Here is a 16,356-nt window from a genome sequence, read left to right as displayed (position 1 = left end):
CGACTGGCAAGCTTCCATTTCAAGTCCTACGTTCAGAGCATGGCATAAGTGAATGTAAATTTTCTTGACATCAGGATATGGACAAAATATGATTGAGATAGGGGGTTGATTGTCCCATTTTTCACGAGCCATGATCCATTTTACAGTGAGCCCTTTTGGAATATGCAGCTGCGCTTTAATGTTACCGAAATTGACAGGTAAAGCTTGTTGACAATGTTTCACTCTGGTTTGCAGAGGGTATTTTGCTTTCAGCTCTCAGCAGCTTTGACATTTTTCATTTCCGGTTCACCACGTGTTCGGGACGTTCACATCACCAATTTATGTACCATTTTCACACTTCTGACATTTGATCATTATTCATGTGATATGGAGTGGTCACGTCACCCATTTTGTTGTTGTTTACGGTTTGATCATCGGTCACCATATTTGTGTCTCTCATTTTGGGTCATCACAATTTACTCTGGAAATCTTTAATGTGGGGCACTTGTAGTAAAGTCCACTTCAACTACACGTAGCAACTTACCCACTAACAGGAAATTACCACATCAGGATTGAAAGGGTATATGAGAATTTGTGTCATGTAACTACGTCTGGATAACACTTTGAAAACATGGTGCATAAGATGTCGGTCTTTGCATGCTTCCATCATCACACTTCACAGCCAACCTTGAATTTACTTTTTCTGTTTTAATATCACTTTTTTTTCCCCTTAGGACACAGAAAAGACACAGGGTTTAGTATCTATCATTCTGCAACATGCATTTGCTCCATATCTAATATTTCATGACAGGCTATATATTCTCTTTTATTTGGGACCGTCTTTAGCTGCAGCTGCTCAGACTTTCCCTGTAAGATAGAAAGTTCTTCAGGGCAGTGCTTGTTGGCTAGGACTGATGAAGTGCCTGAATATTGAAGCTGAGTTTGATTTGGAGAAGGGAATATTTCATCTACTAACCTGAAAGTTTAAACGGACACAGGATCTGAAAGTCTGAAACAACCCAAAATCTGTGCAGTGTTGTAGTCGAGACCATCACAAAACAAGTCATAAGACCAGACATGAGACCAGTCACATGACTACACTTAAGACCAGTCACAAGACCAGACATGGGACCAGTCATGAGGCCATCCACCAGACCAGTCACCAGACCTGGTATGAGACTGGTCCCGACACCATTCACACGGAACAGGGTGAACAAACAAGAAAAGAATGCTTTTGTCACTGCTAAGGTGACTATCCTTTGACTTGAATTCAGACTGGCAATCTTGGGATGGTCTGGAGATGGCCGTTAGAGCCTGCTCTGCAACACTGCCCCCACATAACCAAGAACATTGAGAGGGTTGTATTTCCCTTGCCCTTCTCCTTTCCAGCCTGGAGGAGTCAGCTACGGAGTCCATCCTCAAATCCCAGGAGCTCTACGCCAGCCTGTGCGGCAAGCTGGGCCTGACTGTACCCAGGGATGCCTTTGTGACGTCGCTGTGCAAGGCGTCCTTGCCCCCTCACTATGCTCTGACAGTACTGAACATTGCTGCACCGCAGACAACGTCCAGTGCACAAAGAGGTGAAGGTGATCCTGTCTTAGGGCTGAGTCAATTTGAATAATTCACTGTGCGAATATCCGACCTTCAATTCGATCGAATATGATGAAGAGACCATATACAAAATCAGTTGCAGTAACACACACAATTGTACATTATAATCAATATAATAACTTCTCATTTCTAGGAGTATCTCCGGCCACGATTTGGCAAGATTTAAGAGATGAACAATACTTCTTGTCCTGTTGAAAATTTCTATTCCTTTTAAATTTTTTAATGAATATTTACTTTTTGAATCGTGAGGATTTCTGTCACTTTTTGTTTCAATCTGCTTGAAACAAGCCTTCAAAGTGCAATTTTTGTGATTTAAAACAGTAGAAAATCCTCCCTTTTCATGAATTTTGCATTTGAATATTTAAATTCAGAAAGTAATGTGCGACTATTCGATAATCGATCCAATATTGGGATATTTGGCACAGCCATAGTCCGTCTTTTTCTTCCAAGTATGGGAGTCGATGCATGTTCTTGAAATGGCACCTGGTGTTTTCACAGCTCATTCCAATTAATGTGATACTTTGATTTCTTACCTCAGGGCACGTGCGTTCACACAGCCGAGACAGCCTCCTTCAGAGCAACCAGGGCCCCGAGGGGGGAAGCAGCGAGTCAGGGGATGGGAGGAACCAGGTGGTGGCTGTGGGGACCCCTTTGGCTACCGTGGTGGGCACGCAGCAGGGACCAGTCATGGTAAGCACTTTCAACAGCGTTGAGTGGTGGACTTGTCGATGAGATTGAGTAAGACTTGTAATACCGTTATGCCATCTCAGGGAACAAAGTATTCAGCTGTGAGGACGGCTTTCCATGAAGCAGTGTTCATTTCCTGTTACTTCTGACCTGATAGTGATTCTCAAATCTTTCGACAACGACAACAAATGTTTTTGTCATTAACCCCCCTTTGGTTTTACAGTACAAATATGCACGAGTGCCCAACAGTCACTCTCTTGCACGTATTTTCTACATGGAACACAAACATGCACAGGTTCAGTGTGTACACAGTAGGTTGCCAGCACAAAATGACCCAGGGTCTTTTGCGCAGTCCTCTTCACTGCATTTGGTTTGCTGCACAATGATGCACATGAAACAGTGAAGCACAGTTGTTGGGCAGCACAAAAGTGCAATCTGATATTCCTGTGAGAGACAGTTGGTGCAGTGCACAACACAACACAGCTGTGCTTCTTGGAGGTGTTTACCAAGTGACCCAAAGAGTGACTTCAGCATAGCAGGGTTAAAATAGTAGAATTGTGGATCAACTAAACAAAACTTTTCTCACCAAAGCACATTTTATAGAATGGAATGATACGTTTGGCATTCCCCTCCACAACCCTTAGACCCTTTGAGTGAATACAGAACAGTGGCTCGTTTTTTTCAAGACCTAAGGCATTGCATCACTTAACCAAGAATTGGTCAAACGGGAGTAGAGCTGTCAAAGCAGAAAATACTAATTAAAAAATGGTCATGCTGAACTGGTTACAAGGTATATTCAGTGCATGGCATTTTGGCTGATATCTTGTTTTTGCGAAGCAAATATTTTCTATGCTGAGCAAATTTCTTTGCTTACCAACCTTATGAAATTGGCCCCAGTGTGGGTGCGAAGAAGTTGATTATAGGAAAGCTTCCTTTTGACCCGTCCTTCCATTCATTTCCACTCACTCCTCATTTCCCATCCTTGGCCCCGCCCCCACTCAATCCCTCCAACCTCACCAGCTGACAGCCAAGAACATCCAGTGCATGCGAGCCATCCTGAGCCTGGCCCACTGCCACGGCTCGGTGCTGGGCACGGCCTGGCACCTGGTGCTGACCACCCTGCAGCACCTGGTCTGGATCCTGGGCCTCAAGCCAGCGGCCGGTGGCAGCCTGAAGGTGGCGGCGGGTGGGGCCGGCGAGACCGCACCCAACACGGTCATCACCACGGCCGTCATGGCTGAGCTGCCTGTGCTATCGGCCATGCTGTCCCGACTCTTTGAGAGCTCCCAGTACCTGGATGATGTGGCTTTGCATCACCTCATCGATGCGCTGTGTAAGCTGTCCACGGAGGCCATGGACATGGCTTACTCAAATAGGGTAAGTGGCGAAAGTGCACTGACGAGATGCAGTGACATTGGTCATTGTTAAACTTAAGCACTTTTTGTGCCCTCTTCAGGAAAGGTTTCTCTGCATGGCACTTTGAGGTCAGCAGACTTCCAACTGGTGAGATTGACGAACAGAAACAAAATTGTGGGTAACACAAGTGCCATGAAGTGGCAAGAATTAAGAGGGTCATCAATTGTAAGAGCATGGATAAAAATTTGGCCAGTTTCAGGGAATTTTTCAGAAACTAGAGTACTTTGGTGGCTTTCAGTCTGGGAACCAGAATAAGTCCTTTTCTCACGTCCCGTCTTTTTTACCATTTGGCAGGAGCCGTCCCTCTTTGCCGTGGCCAAACTCCTGGAGACGGGCCTGGTCAACATGTCGCGCATGGAGGTCCTGTGGCGGCCCGTCACCGCCCACCTGCTGGAGGTGTGCGCCCACCCCCACCAGCGGATGAGGGGTTGGGGGGCCGAGGCCGTGACAACGCTGGTCAAGGCTGCCCTGGCCCACAAGCACGAAACGCCCATCCATCAGAACCTGGTAGGCACCACTGGAGCTATTTTGTTGGGATACTAATTGCAACATTTATCACGAGCACAGTATCTTATAACATCTGTCATTCATGAATACCTGGCACAGTTTAGCCATTCTTTTTGTCAAGAACCTGTCATGTTGCTGGCCTGAAACAGTTGATTAAGCACAAGCTGGCTGATCTTGATCACTTTTCCGGGGTTACATGAAATTTAAACTGCCATAAAATCTGGTCCTTTTTCCTTGTTCCCGTGTTTGGAAATTCACAATCTTTACTCGTGTTTGGGTAATTCCAGAAAATAAGCAGTCCATTTTTTTGGTGTCCTTGTCACATCTGACTTATCATTTTGTAACTTCAAAACACATTTTCTAATTTCCAAGAGTGATGAATTAATGCAAAATACCTGCCAAACAAATAGTAATAGTTTGAGAACAATTCCGGTGATATTTCCATGTCAAAGAACAAAGGTCAGATGTAACAGGGACACGAAAATGTCACACGTTTGTACCCCTAATTTCTGGAATTACCCGTTTGCAAAGTGTGCAGTATTTCCAAGGAATTCACATTTTGCGAGTCCCAGGTTTGCACTACACCGGCTCATTGAATTCTGTGGCATCTGACTTAGTGTGTATCGCTCACGTACCTATCTCTACATGAAGAGATTTGTTTGAGACAGCTTGCAAGAGGCACATACCATTACATGGCCGGAGGGGTGTTTGAAAAAGCTGAAGTAAATTTGTTGAACAATACCGTCGGAAATTTATACAATTTTTACTTGTTTGGACTTTCTGACAGACGAGTCATTGATAAAAAGAAATAATGCATGTTATTGGCTGGTCCTAAACGTTGGTTTAAGAATTGACCGTTTCACCCTTGTCACCCTTGTCCCCGTGTCACCACTGTCACCCCTTCCCCCCTTACCAGCGACTGCAGACCATGCTGCTGGGACCCCTCCAGGAGCTGTCCTCCATCCCCCACGCCGACATCCGGCAGAAGCAGCTGGAGTGTGTCCACCAGCTCCTGTCCAGCAACGGGGAGACGCTGGTCCACGGCTGGCCCCTCATGCTGGGGGTCATCGGTGCCGTCACCGAGGACCAAGGGTAAGAGATGATCGAAATGACAACACGGAAGCTTCATGAAATCTCTCTGTTACATTTTCTAGATGGAATTGCTGCTTTGAAGCTTAGCAAGATCTTTGTTTTTTATGTGTGTCTGGAAAAAGTCAGGGAGGTGCTCTCTATGGTATTTTCAAATGTCGTTATTTTGGGCCCAAATTCTGACTTTCTAGAGGTTCACCGTTAATCAGGTTTTAAGCACAGAATTCCTATCAAAAGCCATTTAGGGGAGAAATTGTGCCGTATTGAACATTACTGAAAGTGCTGAAGATCAAAATATTGCTGTTGGTGGAAATTGATGATTTTTTCAACTTGTGGTATTCTGTCTCGAAAGTTATATATGGGAATAAACATGTGCTTGGCCGATGTATATTGATTCCCTTAGTACCACAGTTGATACCGCAGCTTAATTGCAGTATAACCTTGCAGAAAAGTGACCGCATGATTGGCATTTGATGTTGCCATAAACATTTCCACAGTGACAAATCCCTTCCACAGCTTTGACATTTTACTGTTCATTAACATAATTCAAGGTGATGATAAAGTGCGTCCATGTATTCTCCCGTGCCACCGGTCACGGTCATTCGCAGAAATTTCTTGCCCCGTGTCAAGCGTAGGGTTGCCGTCGTAATCCGCAAATCAATTTTTCATGGTATCCTCGTTCGCGTTACCTCAGGGAGAGCTTGATCCGGACTGCCTTCCAGAGCTTGCAGCTGGTGGTGACAGACTTCCTTCCCATCATGCCTTGCTACTGCCTCCAGATCAGCGTCACCACGGCTGCCAAGTTTGGCTTGCAGAGGGAGGAGTTGAACATCAGCCTGACTGCCGTCGGGTTGCTGGTAGGCCGGAAACTTTGATCAGACCTCATTTACCCGAAACATATCTTCTTTTTATTTCCATAGTTGTTATTGTAGTCAGGTTCTTTTCGGGCGGCAAGCTTTCTATCAAATGTTTTTTGGCCTTGTCTAGCAAGACTAATGGTAAACAAAAAGTGGCAAATTCTTCAGTGTTGGAATTTTAAATTCAACACTTTCGACTGGGCTGTCACAGTAGCAGAGGATGGGACTACATGGTCATTAACAAGATCTCTGGTATGTGAGACACGACTTGTGTGTACTCATGTTTGCCGATTTTGGAGTATTTAGCCAAATCTAACGCAAGTTTCCTCTGTACCGGCAAAATCAGTCAGATTGCATTTTTGTGGTTCCTACAGTTACAAAATAAACGTGTGTGCTTTTTTGCAAACATGCCTTGGAATAATTGTATATTTTCATCAGAATGTGGTCAAATTTTTGACTCCTCAGCTTTGGCAAAAGGTGCACAAGGTGAAGCTTTTACGTGTCTCTCATGTCTCTTTCCTTGCCTCTCTTGAGGGCACTTGAGTCAGGGAATCTGTGGTATAAAAGTGAAGCTGTCATCAAGAAAAATCAACCAGCACTAGGTCAAGTTCTAACACTATAGGACTTGAGATTGTTGAGATGTTTAAATTGAGTTCCGGTCCTTCCCCAACAGTGGAACATCTCAGATTACTTGTACCAGAACCGCGACAAGATCCGCGAGGGCCTGGAGAAGGAGTCCCAAGACATCGAGGCCCAACCTGAGGGCTGCGAGCAGCCCGTGCCGCCCTTCGACGCTGTATGGCTGATGCTGTACTCGCGGCTGGCCGACCTGTGTGTGGACCCGCGGCCGGCCGTGCGCAAGAGCGCTGGCCAGACGCTGTTCTCCACCATCAGTGCCCACGGGGCCCTGCTGAAGCTGTCCACCTGGCAGATTGTGCTGTGGCAGGTGGGTTCCCCGTGAAATACTTCCAGGCTTCATTTTGTGCAAGATTAGGTTCCTATGTTCCTGGAGCTGCTGATGGCAGAGGCTGCCTCTAGATCACCGGCCAGATTGATGTCTGATGCTCATTTCTTGCGACCGATTCCCGTTCGATCGTTGCCAAGACATATTTTCTGCTTGTCAGCTGCCTCAAAATAGGCACCCATGTTGAGTCTGTACTCAGGTGCCTCTGGAACAAGGAATCAACTTGGATTCCGATTTTCATCATAATTTTGTTGTCAGTGCTGATTGTGTAGCAGTTCTTGTTGGACGGAGAAAAAAGACGGGCTTTCTTTAGCTGACAGAACGTCTGTCTTTGCCTCTGTCAGGTATTGTTCCCCCTGCTCGACAAGGTCAAGAAGCTCTCGGGCACGGCAGCCCAGGAGAAAGTGGAGGATGCAGTCAGCGGCAACATCCTCATCCACCACTCCCGAGACACGGCCGAGAAGCAGTGGGCAGAGACCAAGGTGCTGAGCCTGGCGGGCGTGGCCAGGGTCTTCAACACTTGGAGGCACGCCTTGCTGGCGCTAGGTTAGTCTGTTTGTTTCGTGTGAAGTTGACCCACTTCAACAAGAAGCGAGTGGTAATGATGGCATTCACAATAGTGAGCCGCCAAGAGTTGGCAACTCGTTGGCCAACAATGTGCCCAACCTGTCAACCCAATGCCCGTTTGGAAAGGGTTGACAGATTTCGCGCATTGGATTGGTGAACACATTGCTCACTCTTGGAGGCGCACTATTGTGAATAGCCCATATTGCCTTTGTAAACAGAGAGAGAGCGTTTTTGATAGGTACGTTGTTTACACACTCATGCACTAGTACCTCATCAAAAGTGAAAAGTAAAGAGAGGGTTGAGATGTTTAAACAGGTGGTTTCTTCCTTTGAAGATAACTTAGGTTTGTGCACAGTCTAATGAGAATTGGTATAATGTACTCTCCATCTCATCAGCATGATCCAGTCCATATGCACTGGCTCTTGTAGAGACCATGAGGAAATTGGGATCAGTTACTTGTGGATGCAACTATGTTCAAACTGTTGATGGTCTTTTGTTGGTGTTACAGGTGACTTTCCCCGAGCCTGGGCATTACTCCTAGAGCACATTGAGGCGTCGTCGCTGAGCCAGAGCAGCGAGGTGTCACTGGCAGCCCTCAAGAGCTTCCAAGAGATCCTCCAGATCCAGCCGGACAAGACGCCAAGGATCCGCCCGATGCAGCCCGCCCAACTTGCCAATGCCATGGAGAACGACCTACAGGTCCCCGGGGAGGAGAACATCAGCCGGATGAACAACGGCACCCCGAGCAGGACCGAAGCCAGCAGCAGCAACAACAGCAAGCAGGGAGAGAGGGAGGCCCCGGCGGCCGCGGCCCAGCCCTGCCCGACCGACGCCCTGGTGGACGATGCAGCCATGTGGGCCACGGCTTGGCGGGTGTGGCACAGCATCGGCATTGCCAGCACCACCCCGCCCAGCTCCCGCACCGCCAGCTCACTCCCGACCCAGCCCTTCCTGACGGCGCTCGTCCAGATATTCCCGCCGCTCTTTGAGCACATTAGGCCGCGGTTCGTGGCGGCTGACCTGCAGAAGCTGTGTACGGTGCTACAGTGCGCTGTGTCGGTGCCGGTGCAAGCGGACGTGTCCGTCTTCATCATACCGTCGTTGTCAGACACCGATCTGACACCCTTACAAGAAGCTGTGCTTCACTGTCTGTATGTTGTCCAGCAGGTAGGATAACAGTGTTGACACGCTCAAAACAAAACAAAGTATGACACTAATTCAATCAATCAGGTTTTTTTTGTTAAGTGTTTGTTCAACAGGTTGTGCGTATATTGACTTAAGTCTCCTAAATGGCACAGTTTTGCCCACAAGCAGCAAACTGGCATGTAATGGCAGGCAAAGCTGTCTGGCAGCCAGGCTCACATACTTGTTAAAAGTACACAACAATTGTGCTCTTAAAAGTACGAACTCATGCTTAACTTCGTTTCTTAGAACCGTATAAAGCTCCAAGGTAAGCAGAACAGTATATAATGTGAGTGTGTATTTGTATTGGATTGAAAAGGTCGCAACGTTCATCGAGACAAACTCACATCAACCAGTCTCTTGGTTGACGAGGCATATGCAGAGACCGTGCAGTCCAACAGAAATTGTTGGCCCGTGCGGGGGGGGGCACTCGTGTGTACATGTCGGCGTTATGTGCTTACGTTCTTTATGGACATCCCCTCATGGTTGCAATTGTTACACTTTGACATGCAGGCCATTGGGGAAGGGTCAGAGGCCATGCAGACCATGTACCCAGCCATCTTTGACCAGCTGCTGACCTTTGTGACGTACTCATGCCAAGCGCCCTCGTTTGGCCAGATCGAGACCAAGGTGGTCACCAAAGCCTCTTCCAAACAGGTTGGTTCGTCAGCGTCAGAGTCCACACCGTCACTCATGACTTCTGTAAATTTATTTGTGTATTTTTCCACGTTTTGTGTCCTGTCTGGTTGTTTCTGTCCCATCTACCAATTCTGCAAGATCCTTCATGGAAAATTACTGCCAAGAGGGCTTCACGGACCAAATATGGTTGGATATACCAACAGAAGACTGTAGCAGATTTGTCTTCTGTAGACAGAAGACTTGGCAGATTTCAGGAACATTGGCGGGCAAGAAATAATATCCTAATCACGATTGGTCAAGAGATTCTGTCTTAAATTTTCTCAGTTTAGAATCTAGCGTGGGAATGTTGACTTCTTATGTGAAGGATCTCATTACGTAGAACTGATGGTTCGCTCTCTGTTTTCCCCCAAATCTCTCCACTGAACCTCTTTAACATTTCTGTCCAGCTTTCTGCATTTTCCCCCCGTATCACTCGTTCTCTGTGCCTGTTTAGCGTTACATTTTTGTCTTCTTTGTTGCCTCTGTCCTTTATAAATGTTCTACCCTCGGTGTCCACTTAAGTCCTTTTCTCATGATGTATCATCCCCTCAAGCAGGCGATTGATCAACCATTCATTGACAAGCGAAACAGTTGAATTTGTGATTCATTAACCCCTCTGTGTTTCGACGGCTACTGTTCAGTTAGTCTGTGTGAGGTTTTCTACCGTCATGGTCACAGCCATACACGTTTGTCCTTCGTTCCAAACATCTCTCGTTCTTTCTCAAGCGTCCGTCCACATCTACTGTGTATTCCAACTTTGCCACTCTTTGTGGCCACGTTTCTTTTCCTGAACAACTTCATGCTACTGCTTTTTTTTTAACAAAGTGAATAATCAGAACAGATGTTACAGTGTCAGAAATCTCCTCGCTTTTTAAATAAACAATCTGGAGCGTACCAAAATACTGGAGGGTATTTTTCTCTGTCAATATCAAAATTTTATTCTTGTTAAGCTGTGCTTTTTCCTTGAATAGCCTTGAAGTAATGTTTATTTAATATACCAATATACCTCCTACTTTCCCCCCCCCAACTGCCAACTGTCAGTCACGATACAGAATGAGAGCTCAGGGGTTATGGCAGCATTGCCAAAATTCATTTTGATGTTTAGTAATTTGTTATAACCATGCCGACAGTAGATGTCCTTCTTTTCTGAGCTGTTTGTTTTTAATGATTGAAAAGCGTACATGTTCTTTTTCATTTATTAGTTGGCATCTCACTTTTTTAAAGTATATCTTTAAGAAATCAGAAGCCGTCTATTTCAATTGTTTGTCCGATAGTTTTTTGTGTGGTGGCCATTGCACACATGTAGGATATTTCACCGGTGTTGCCATCTTTGTAACTGTTTAGAGTAGCATAAAGCAGTCATTTACCTCCAACGGGAGACATTTTTTACGGAGTTGGTGCACAGTAGCAGTGCATTCTTTGTGCAGATGCTCCATTTGAAGTTTCAGCGCAATACGCTCATGACTGCTTTGCACCAAAGGCGTAAATGTGCAAAAATGGCGGCACCTGCCAAACAGAGGGCCCCGTCGGAATCCCACAGGATGGAGTAACGTTGGTCTTATTTTGTTCTCATGCCCCGCAACCCCTCGTCACCGCACCCATAGTTCGATCGGGCAATCTTTGAGTGGAAGGTATCGTACTCTTTTTTTCCTGTCATTAGTCGCTGTGATTCTTGTGCCATATGCAAATCTGTCAATTCTTGCACGCTGGTTGGATTGCTCATGTTCCATTTAGTTCATGGCATTTGCATTGTTTCGTTTTTTTCTTCACTGGTGTGCACGATTGTTGTGTTCTGTCTATCTACCCATTGGGAACCAATTTCACGACATGTAGAAACTTGTGAAGCTCTGAAAAATGTGCTTAGCAGAAATGGTAAACCAGGCAGTATGCTTTGTAATGTAAACTGCATGCAACTGGTTGTCAACCCTTTTTCTCCTCGCATGTTAACATGACTTTATTCATGAGTCAGCAATATTGGGAACCTGAGAGTGAAATTGAAATAAAATTTCAGTACCAATTAATGTCAGTTAACACTGACGAATAACTGACAATATACAACTGATTTTATCTGAAATGTTTAAGCCACATTTAAAATGAAATGAAATGGAGGTATGGAACCCAAATCAGCCTAGCACCGTCTTATTTGACAGATGACACCAACTAGGGTAGATACAGGGAACTCAATCAAAAATGGCTACACCATGAATAACGTCTGTTGGCTACACAGGCTCCTGAGCTGCTTCTTGCAATTGGGCTGAAGGAATTTTGGCGGTGTTTTAAAAATGCACTGATTTCTGAAAGAGTTTTTTGAAAACGTGGTAAGCTGTGAACTTTCCATATGGGTTTGTAAAGTGCCTGTGTTCTTACAAACTAAAGACCATTTCATTAACTCAGCATGACTACATATCAGATATTACGATTGCCACAAGAAGTTGAAATGTTCAATTGCTGCAAATGAGCAGCTTAAATATTACCTCAGCATCACCAATTTGCACTGTTCTCTTGACTTTGGAACACTATGTCTAGCTGAAACATGTTTGAAAGCGTTGTCCACTCTGAAACTGTTCCTCGGCTGACCTTTAATATTCTGAATGAGATCCTGGTACTTTGCTGGGGCACTGCTCAAACCCTTGTCCTTTTCCGTTTTCAAATGTTGATTTTTGACTGTCTGCCGTGTGCCCGTCTTTGTAGTGCAGCTGCACAAACCGTCAAATTGCAGATTTCTCGAGTTTGAAACAAACCCTGCCGTGCATTGTGACTGAATTGTTGTGTAACATCTGTTGACGTGAGTCACAGCAGTTGAGGCACTGTAAAGTTGTCCGAGAAACGCATGCGGTTCTGACAATCTGTCACAGATGAATTGAGATTTCTACCAACTGGAAATAATCCATTTGACATTGTCTGTTCAGTTTACATGAATATGGCTGTGCTGATGTGTGAAATGTTAAGCTTAACATATACATGTTGTGCTTCTCGTATGAACACAACCCTGGAGCAGTTTCTATCAAGTGTCGTGTAGTTAACCACAGTGTATCTAACTCCAACTCAAACCACACTCGTCTACTATACTTACATGTAGTCTCCAGTCAACTGAATGGGATTATCTAATACCAAGGTTGACCAAGGGGTCGGAGTTTTAAATTACATGCCAGCGTTGGTCATGTTTCAGCAACTTTTAGTACTTGTCTGACCAAATCCAAATGTGGTCTGGCAAAACTGACCACAGGAAATGTCAAGGTACACGTAAAAGCCCCAAATGCAAACTCCTGTTGGTGGTTTTACTCTGGTTTTTGTACTTACGGCATCTAAATACTGTAAGAGTGCATTCTCATCGGACCTTGGTAGATGTCCGATCAGAAGCTGATCCGGGCAGAACGAAGTTTGATCATGCTAGTATTTTTAGTCGGACCACTTTTCTGGCCTCATTTCACGCACTGCAGGGTCATGCCAAAGATTATGCCGTGTTATAGTGCAATTACAAATATTTGAACGCCTGGACCTGCATTGAAGCTTCACCATGCCACCATGCAACTACTGTCCCCTCACAAACCCCATGGGTTGCTAACCATATATCAATTACCGGTGCGTTCTCCCCATTTGTACACCAAATGAGTTGTGCCGCCCACAGTGACTTGGCTTTCCATGGGTTGTTGTTCCTAGTAAAAGTAAAAGTGACGCCCTCTGTTCAACACGCATGGAGTCCATTGTCACTTGCTCGTGAATGCCAGCACACAGACATTCACGGCAGACGCCAAGAATCCACCACTAGTTAGCTGTCGCTCCTTGATGGTACTTGTGAATGTTGTCATGTGGATCACGTAGTGACGTTTGCTAAACACTGCATACTTGTCAAGAATGCTGCATCGTGCCAAGTCATGCTTCTCAGTGGTACATTGTCATCTCTCATGTATTTTGTGGCGGACTGAATGTTGCCGCATTTGTTTGAACGTGATCAAGTGTGCTGTAAATGTTAAAAACACAAAAGTATTCATGATTTTTGGTTGCTGCATGTACTTTAGAAGTGTTCTAACTTTTGTAAGAAAGCCAAATTTGAAGGTGAAGAGCAAACTTTTCTGGGTTTTCTCTTCCGTTCTTCCCCAAAGCATGCACCCAAAAATTTAGTGGCACACCTCAGTGAGGTCATAACAGATGAAAAACATCTTATCCCCCTCCAAAAAGAATTTGGGATCTCCCTTGATTATCATCCAATTCCCCATTTTGCTCCCTCCCCCCAAAAAAGTTGTTTTTATTTTGGATTTGCCCTTGCAGACGAGTTATTTTCCGCAGCCTCAATATACGAGGAACAGTGTTTCTGATGTTGTTTTAATTAAAAAAAGGAAGGTCATAAACCTTTTCATTTCATTCCAAAGTTTAGATTGAATGCCCAGTTGTGCTTCTTGAGAAATCACTCAAACAAAGTTCTTTGAACGTTATGAGAGTTCTGTACGCCATCACTGCTCTGTTTCATTTGCATAACTCCACAGTCATGCACACTTGTGCATGCACACTTGTGCATGTCTCATGGGGTGCATGCACGTACGCGGGCGTCGCTAGGGGGAGGGAGGGGCACTTGCCCCTTGGGGGGGGGGAAATGAAACATAAAAAGTGTAAAAGAGGAAGCAGGAGAAACCAGAAAAAAGATGAAGAGATCTGAGAGTGGATCCCCTTCCTCTGTTAGTGGCTTATCGGTTTGCTCTTGATAAGTGCCTTCTCCCCCCCCCCCGGGGGGAAATCCTGGTGACGCCCAGGGCCATTTAGTTTACATGTGTTGCTCTACATATGTGTCAAGTATATATCAAGCATTTTTTTGTCTCTTTTTTTTTTTTCAATTCTTTATGAGTGGTGACGGAGCATACATGTGATGCGAACAAGCGAAACGAGTCATTTTTTCTACCTAGGGCAGTGTATTGAATTTCATTGCTTCAGAAGGCACGCGATGTCGCCTTCATTTCTATGACAATCCGAAGCATGAAACAATTGTTGGATGAACGGTGGTGGAAGGCGAAATGTGAGAAGAGTTGATTTAGGACATTTTATTCTGAGATTTTTCTTTTTATAAGGATTTGAGAGATGACTCGTTTTGCTTGATGGCATCAAATACAAAGGTTTGCTATCAAGGTTGGCGGGAAAAAGCATGTATGTATGCATGGCAAGTGTTTTGTAGGTTCAAGGGTTCAAGGCTGTACCATGATGAAATTCAAAAAGTCTTCCTGCAGGGTTTGTTGTCCAAAACTGCCCCAACATTTCATATAATAATTTGCTAAAGGCTTTCTTGCTTCCTCTGCACATCTCATCTTTCACCACATATTTATCTTTATTTTCTAGTAATGCTCCATTTCCCAAAATGTGTTGACGTTTCAATGGACCAATTGCACCCGCTAAGTCACGTAACCTATAGTGGGTATTAAACATCAACAAACGTGGCGTCCTTCCATAGCACAGTGTGTCATAAGTGTCATTTACCAATTTAAAATAAAGCTGACAGACAGTTAAGTACTCGGACTACCGATGTGCTGAGTGCTGTACTGAAAATTGGCTTTATTTTTGGTAAACAACACCTGAAACACACTGCTGTCTGAGGACACGGTGTTTGATACGCACTGTAGGTCATTTGATTTAGCGGGTGCAATTGTTCAATTTTTTCACCCTAAAACAAGTATTCAATAAAACATCATGTCACAGCTATGTACGTGTATGTTTATTTTTTTTTCCCCTCTTTTATGTTATTACATCACCTTGCAGGAGAAATGGGATAATTATAGAGGCACTGGTCAGGTATGTTACCATGGCAACCCCGATCCCCTAAACAAGCCCAGCCCAAGTCAACCTCCCCCCCCCACACACACCTGCAAATCGCCTAGTCAAAATGGAGAGCGTAAAAATTCATTTTTTTTCCCCTATAATCTTCTTTCCGCTTTAATCAAATGAATGTCACAAGCGAGAATGTACTCATGAAAATCATCCTGTGGCCCATTTAATGCTGCAAGGCAAAAGGTCACTGTTCAAAATGTGTGAAATATTTAATATTTGTAGTTGTAGAAATGACAGCTCAAGGTCGCCTTTTCAAACTTCTGTTTCATTGGCCCATGGTTGCAGCACATGCAGTAGCTATAAAGGGCAGTACCTACAGTGTGCATGTCAGGGGTGAGATTTATCAGGATTTTTCCTGATTTCAGGATTTGTTTTTATCATCCGGATTTTCCTGATTACAAGATTTTTCAAACAATCTCTTTTAAACTCTGGAAGTCCAGCTCCTACCATTAGGATATTATTGAAGTTGGCATTAAGCATAAGAAAGCTGTTATATTAAGAGGGGCCAATACATGTAGGCAAACACAAATTTATACCGTTGACCCTACGCTGCTGTGAGGCACGTAAAACCTCTGATGAGTACTTCATGGATATTTCGTTTTCCTCCAATCTCACCCCTGGCATATATTTTGCCGTGGAACGTAAGAATTTGTCACAGAATGATGCATATTTGTGCGCAGTATCGACTATTGATACAAGCATGAACTCATTCCACACCCCTTTGTCGATGTTTTACATCTGCTGCAATCGTTCCATACCAAAGTGCCCCACCACAATCCAGTCTCTGAAATTCCCCATTTATGTTTGGTGTGTTTTCTTCTTTACGTCTTTTTGTCTGTCTGTAATTGTCTATTTGCTCGGTAAAACCAGACAAGGTGTACTAGTATGACTTTTTTGTGCATCATCTCAGATGCCAAGAGAGGTGGCCTTGATATCTTGTGGAAAGCATGGGGGGAATCATTATCAATCGTTTATCATAAATCAATCGTTTTATGATGTCTCAAAGGC

General features: G+C 44.7%; 1 protein-coding gene across 6 annotated transcripts in view; it reads left to right on the top strand.

The window, feature by feature from the left end:
- LOC110974348 (protein MON2 homolog) overlaps positions 1–16,356 on the top strand; it is a 37,213-nt gene that overhangs the window by 10,718 nt on the left and 10,139 nt on the right. Inside the window, exons 15-27 of one of the 6 annotated variants that reach the window (XM_087135243.1) lie at positions 147–197; positions 1,369–1,559; positions 2,129–2,280; positions 3,298–3,654; positions 3,988–4,200; positions 5,117–5,292; positions 5,984–6,146; positions 6,820–7,092; positions 7,455–7,656; positions 8,186–8,844; positions 9,373–9,516; positions 11,142–11,168; positions 15,280–15,312. In XM_087135243.1, coding sequence (XP_086991369.1) covers positions 147–197; positions 1,369–1,559; positions 2,129–2,280; positions 3,298–3,654; positions 3,988–4,200; positions 5,117–5,292; positions 5,984–6,146; positions 6,820–7,092; positions 7,455–7,656; positions 8,186–8,844; positions 9,373–9,516; positions 11,142–11,168; positions 15,280–15,312 — 2,641 coding nt within the window. The remainder of the gene's footprint in view (positions 1–146; positions 198–1,368; positions 1,560–2,128; positions 2,281–3,297; positions 3,655–3,987; positions 4,201–5,116; positions 5,293–5,983; positions 6,147–6,819; positions 7,093–7,454; positions 7,657–8,185; positions 8,845–9,372; positions 9,517–11,141; positions 11,169–15,279; positions 15,313–16,356) is intronic. The other 5 variants (XM_022225922.2, XM_087135244.1, XM_087135245.1 and 2 more) reach the window with 5 other exon arrangements.

This window comes from Acanthaster planci, linkage group LG04 (assembly GCF_054643075.1).
Source record: "Acanthaster planci isolate LZ-2023a linkage group LG04, COTS_SCS, whole genome shotgun sequence".
Lineage (NCBI taxonomy): Eukaryota > Metazoa > Echinodermata > Asteroidea > Valvatida > Acanthasteridae > Acanthaster > Acanthaster planci.
The sequence above is the reverse complement of the archived record's forward strand: the minus strand, read 5'-3'. Positions and strand labels throughout refer to the sequence as shown.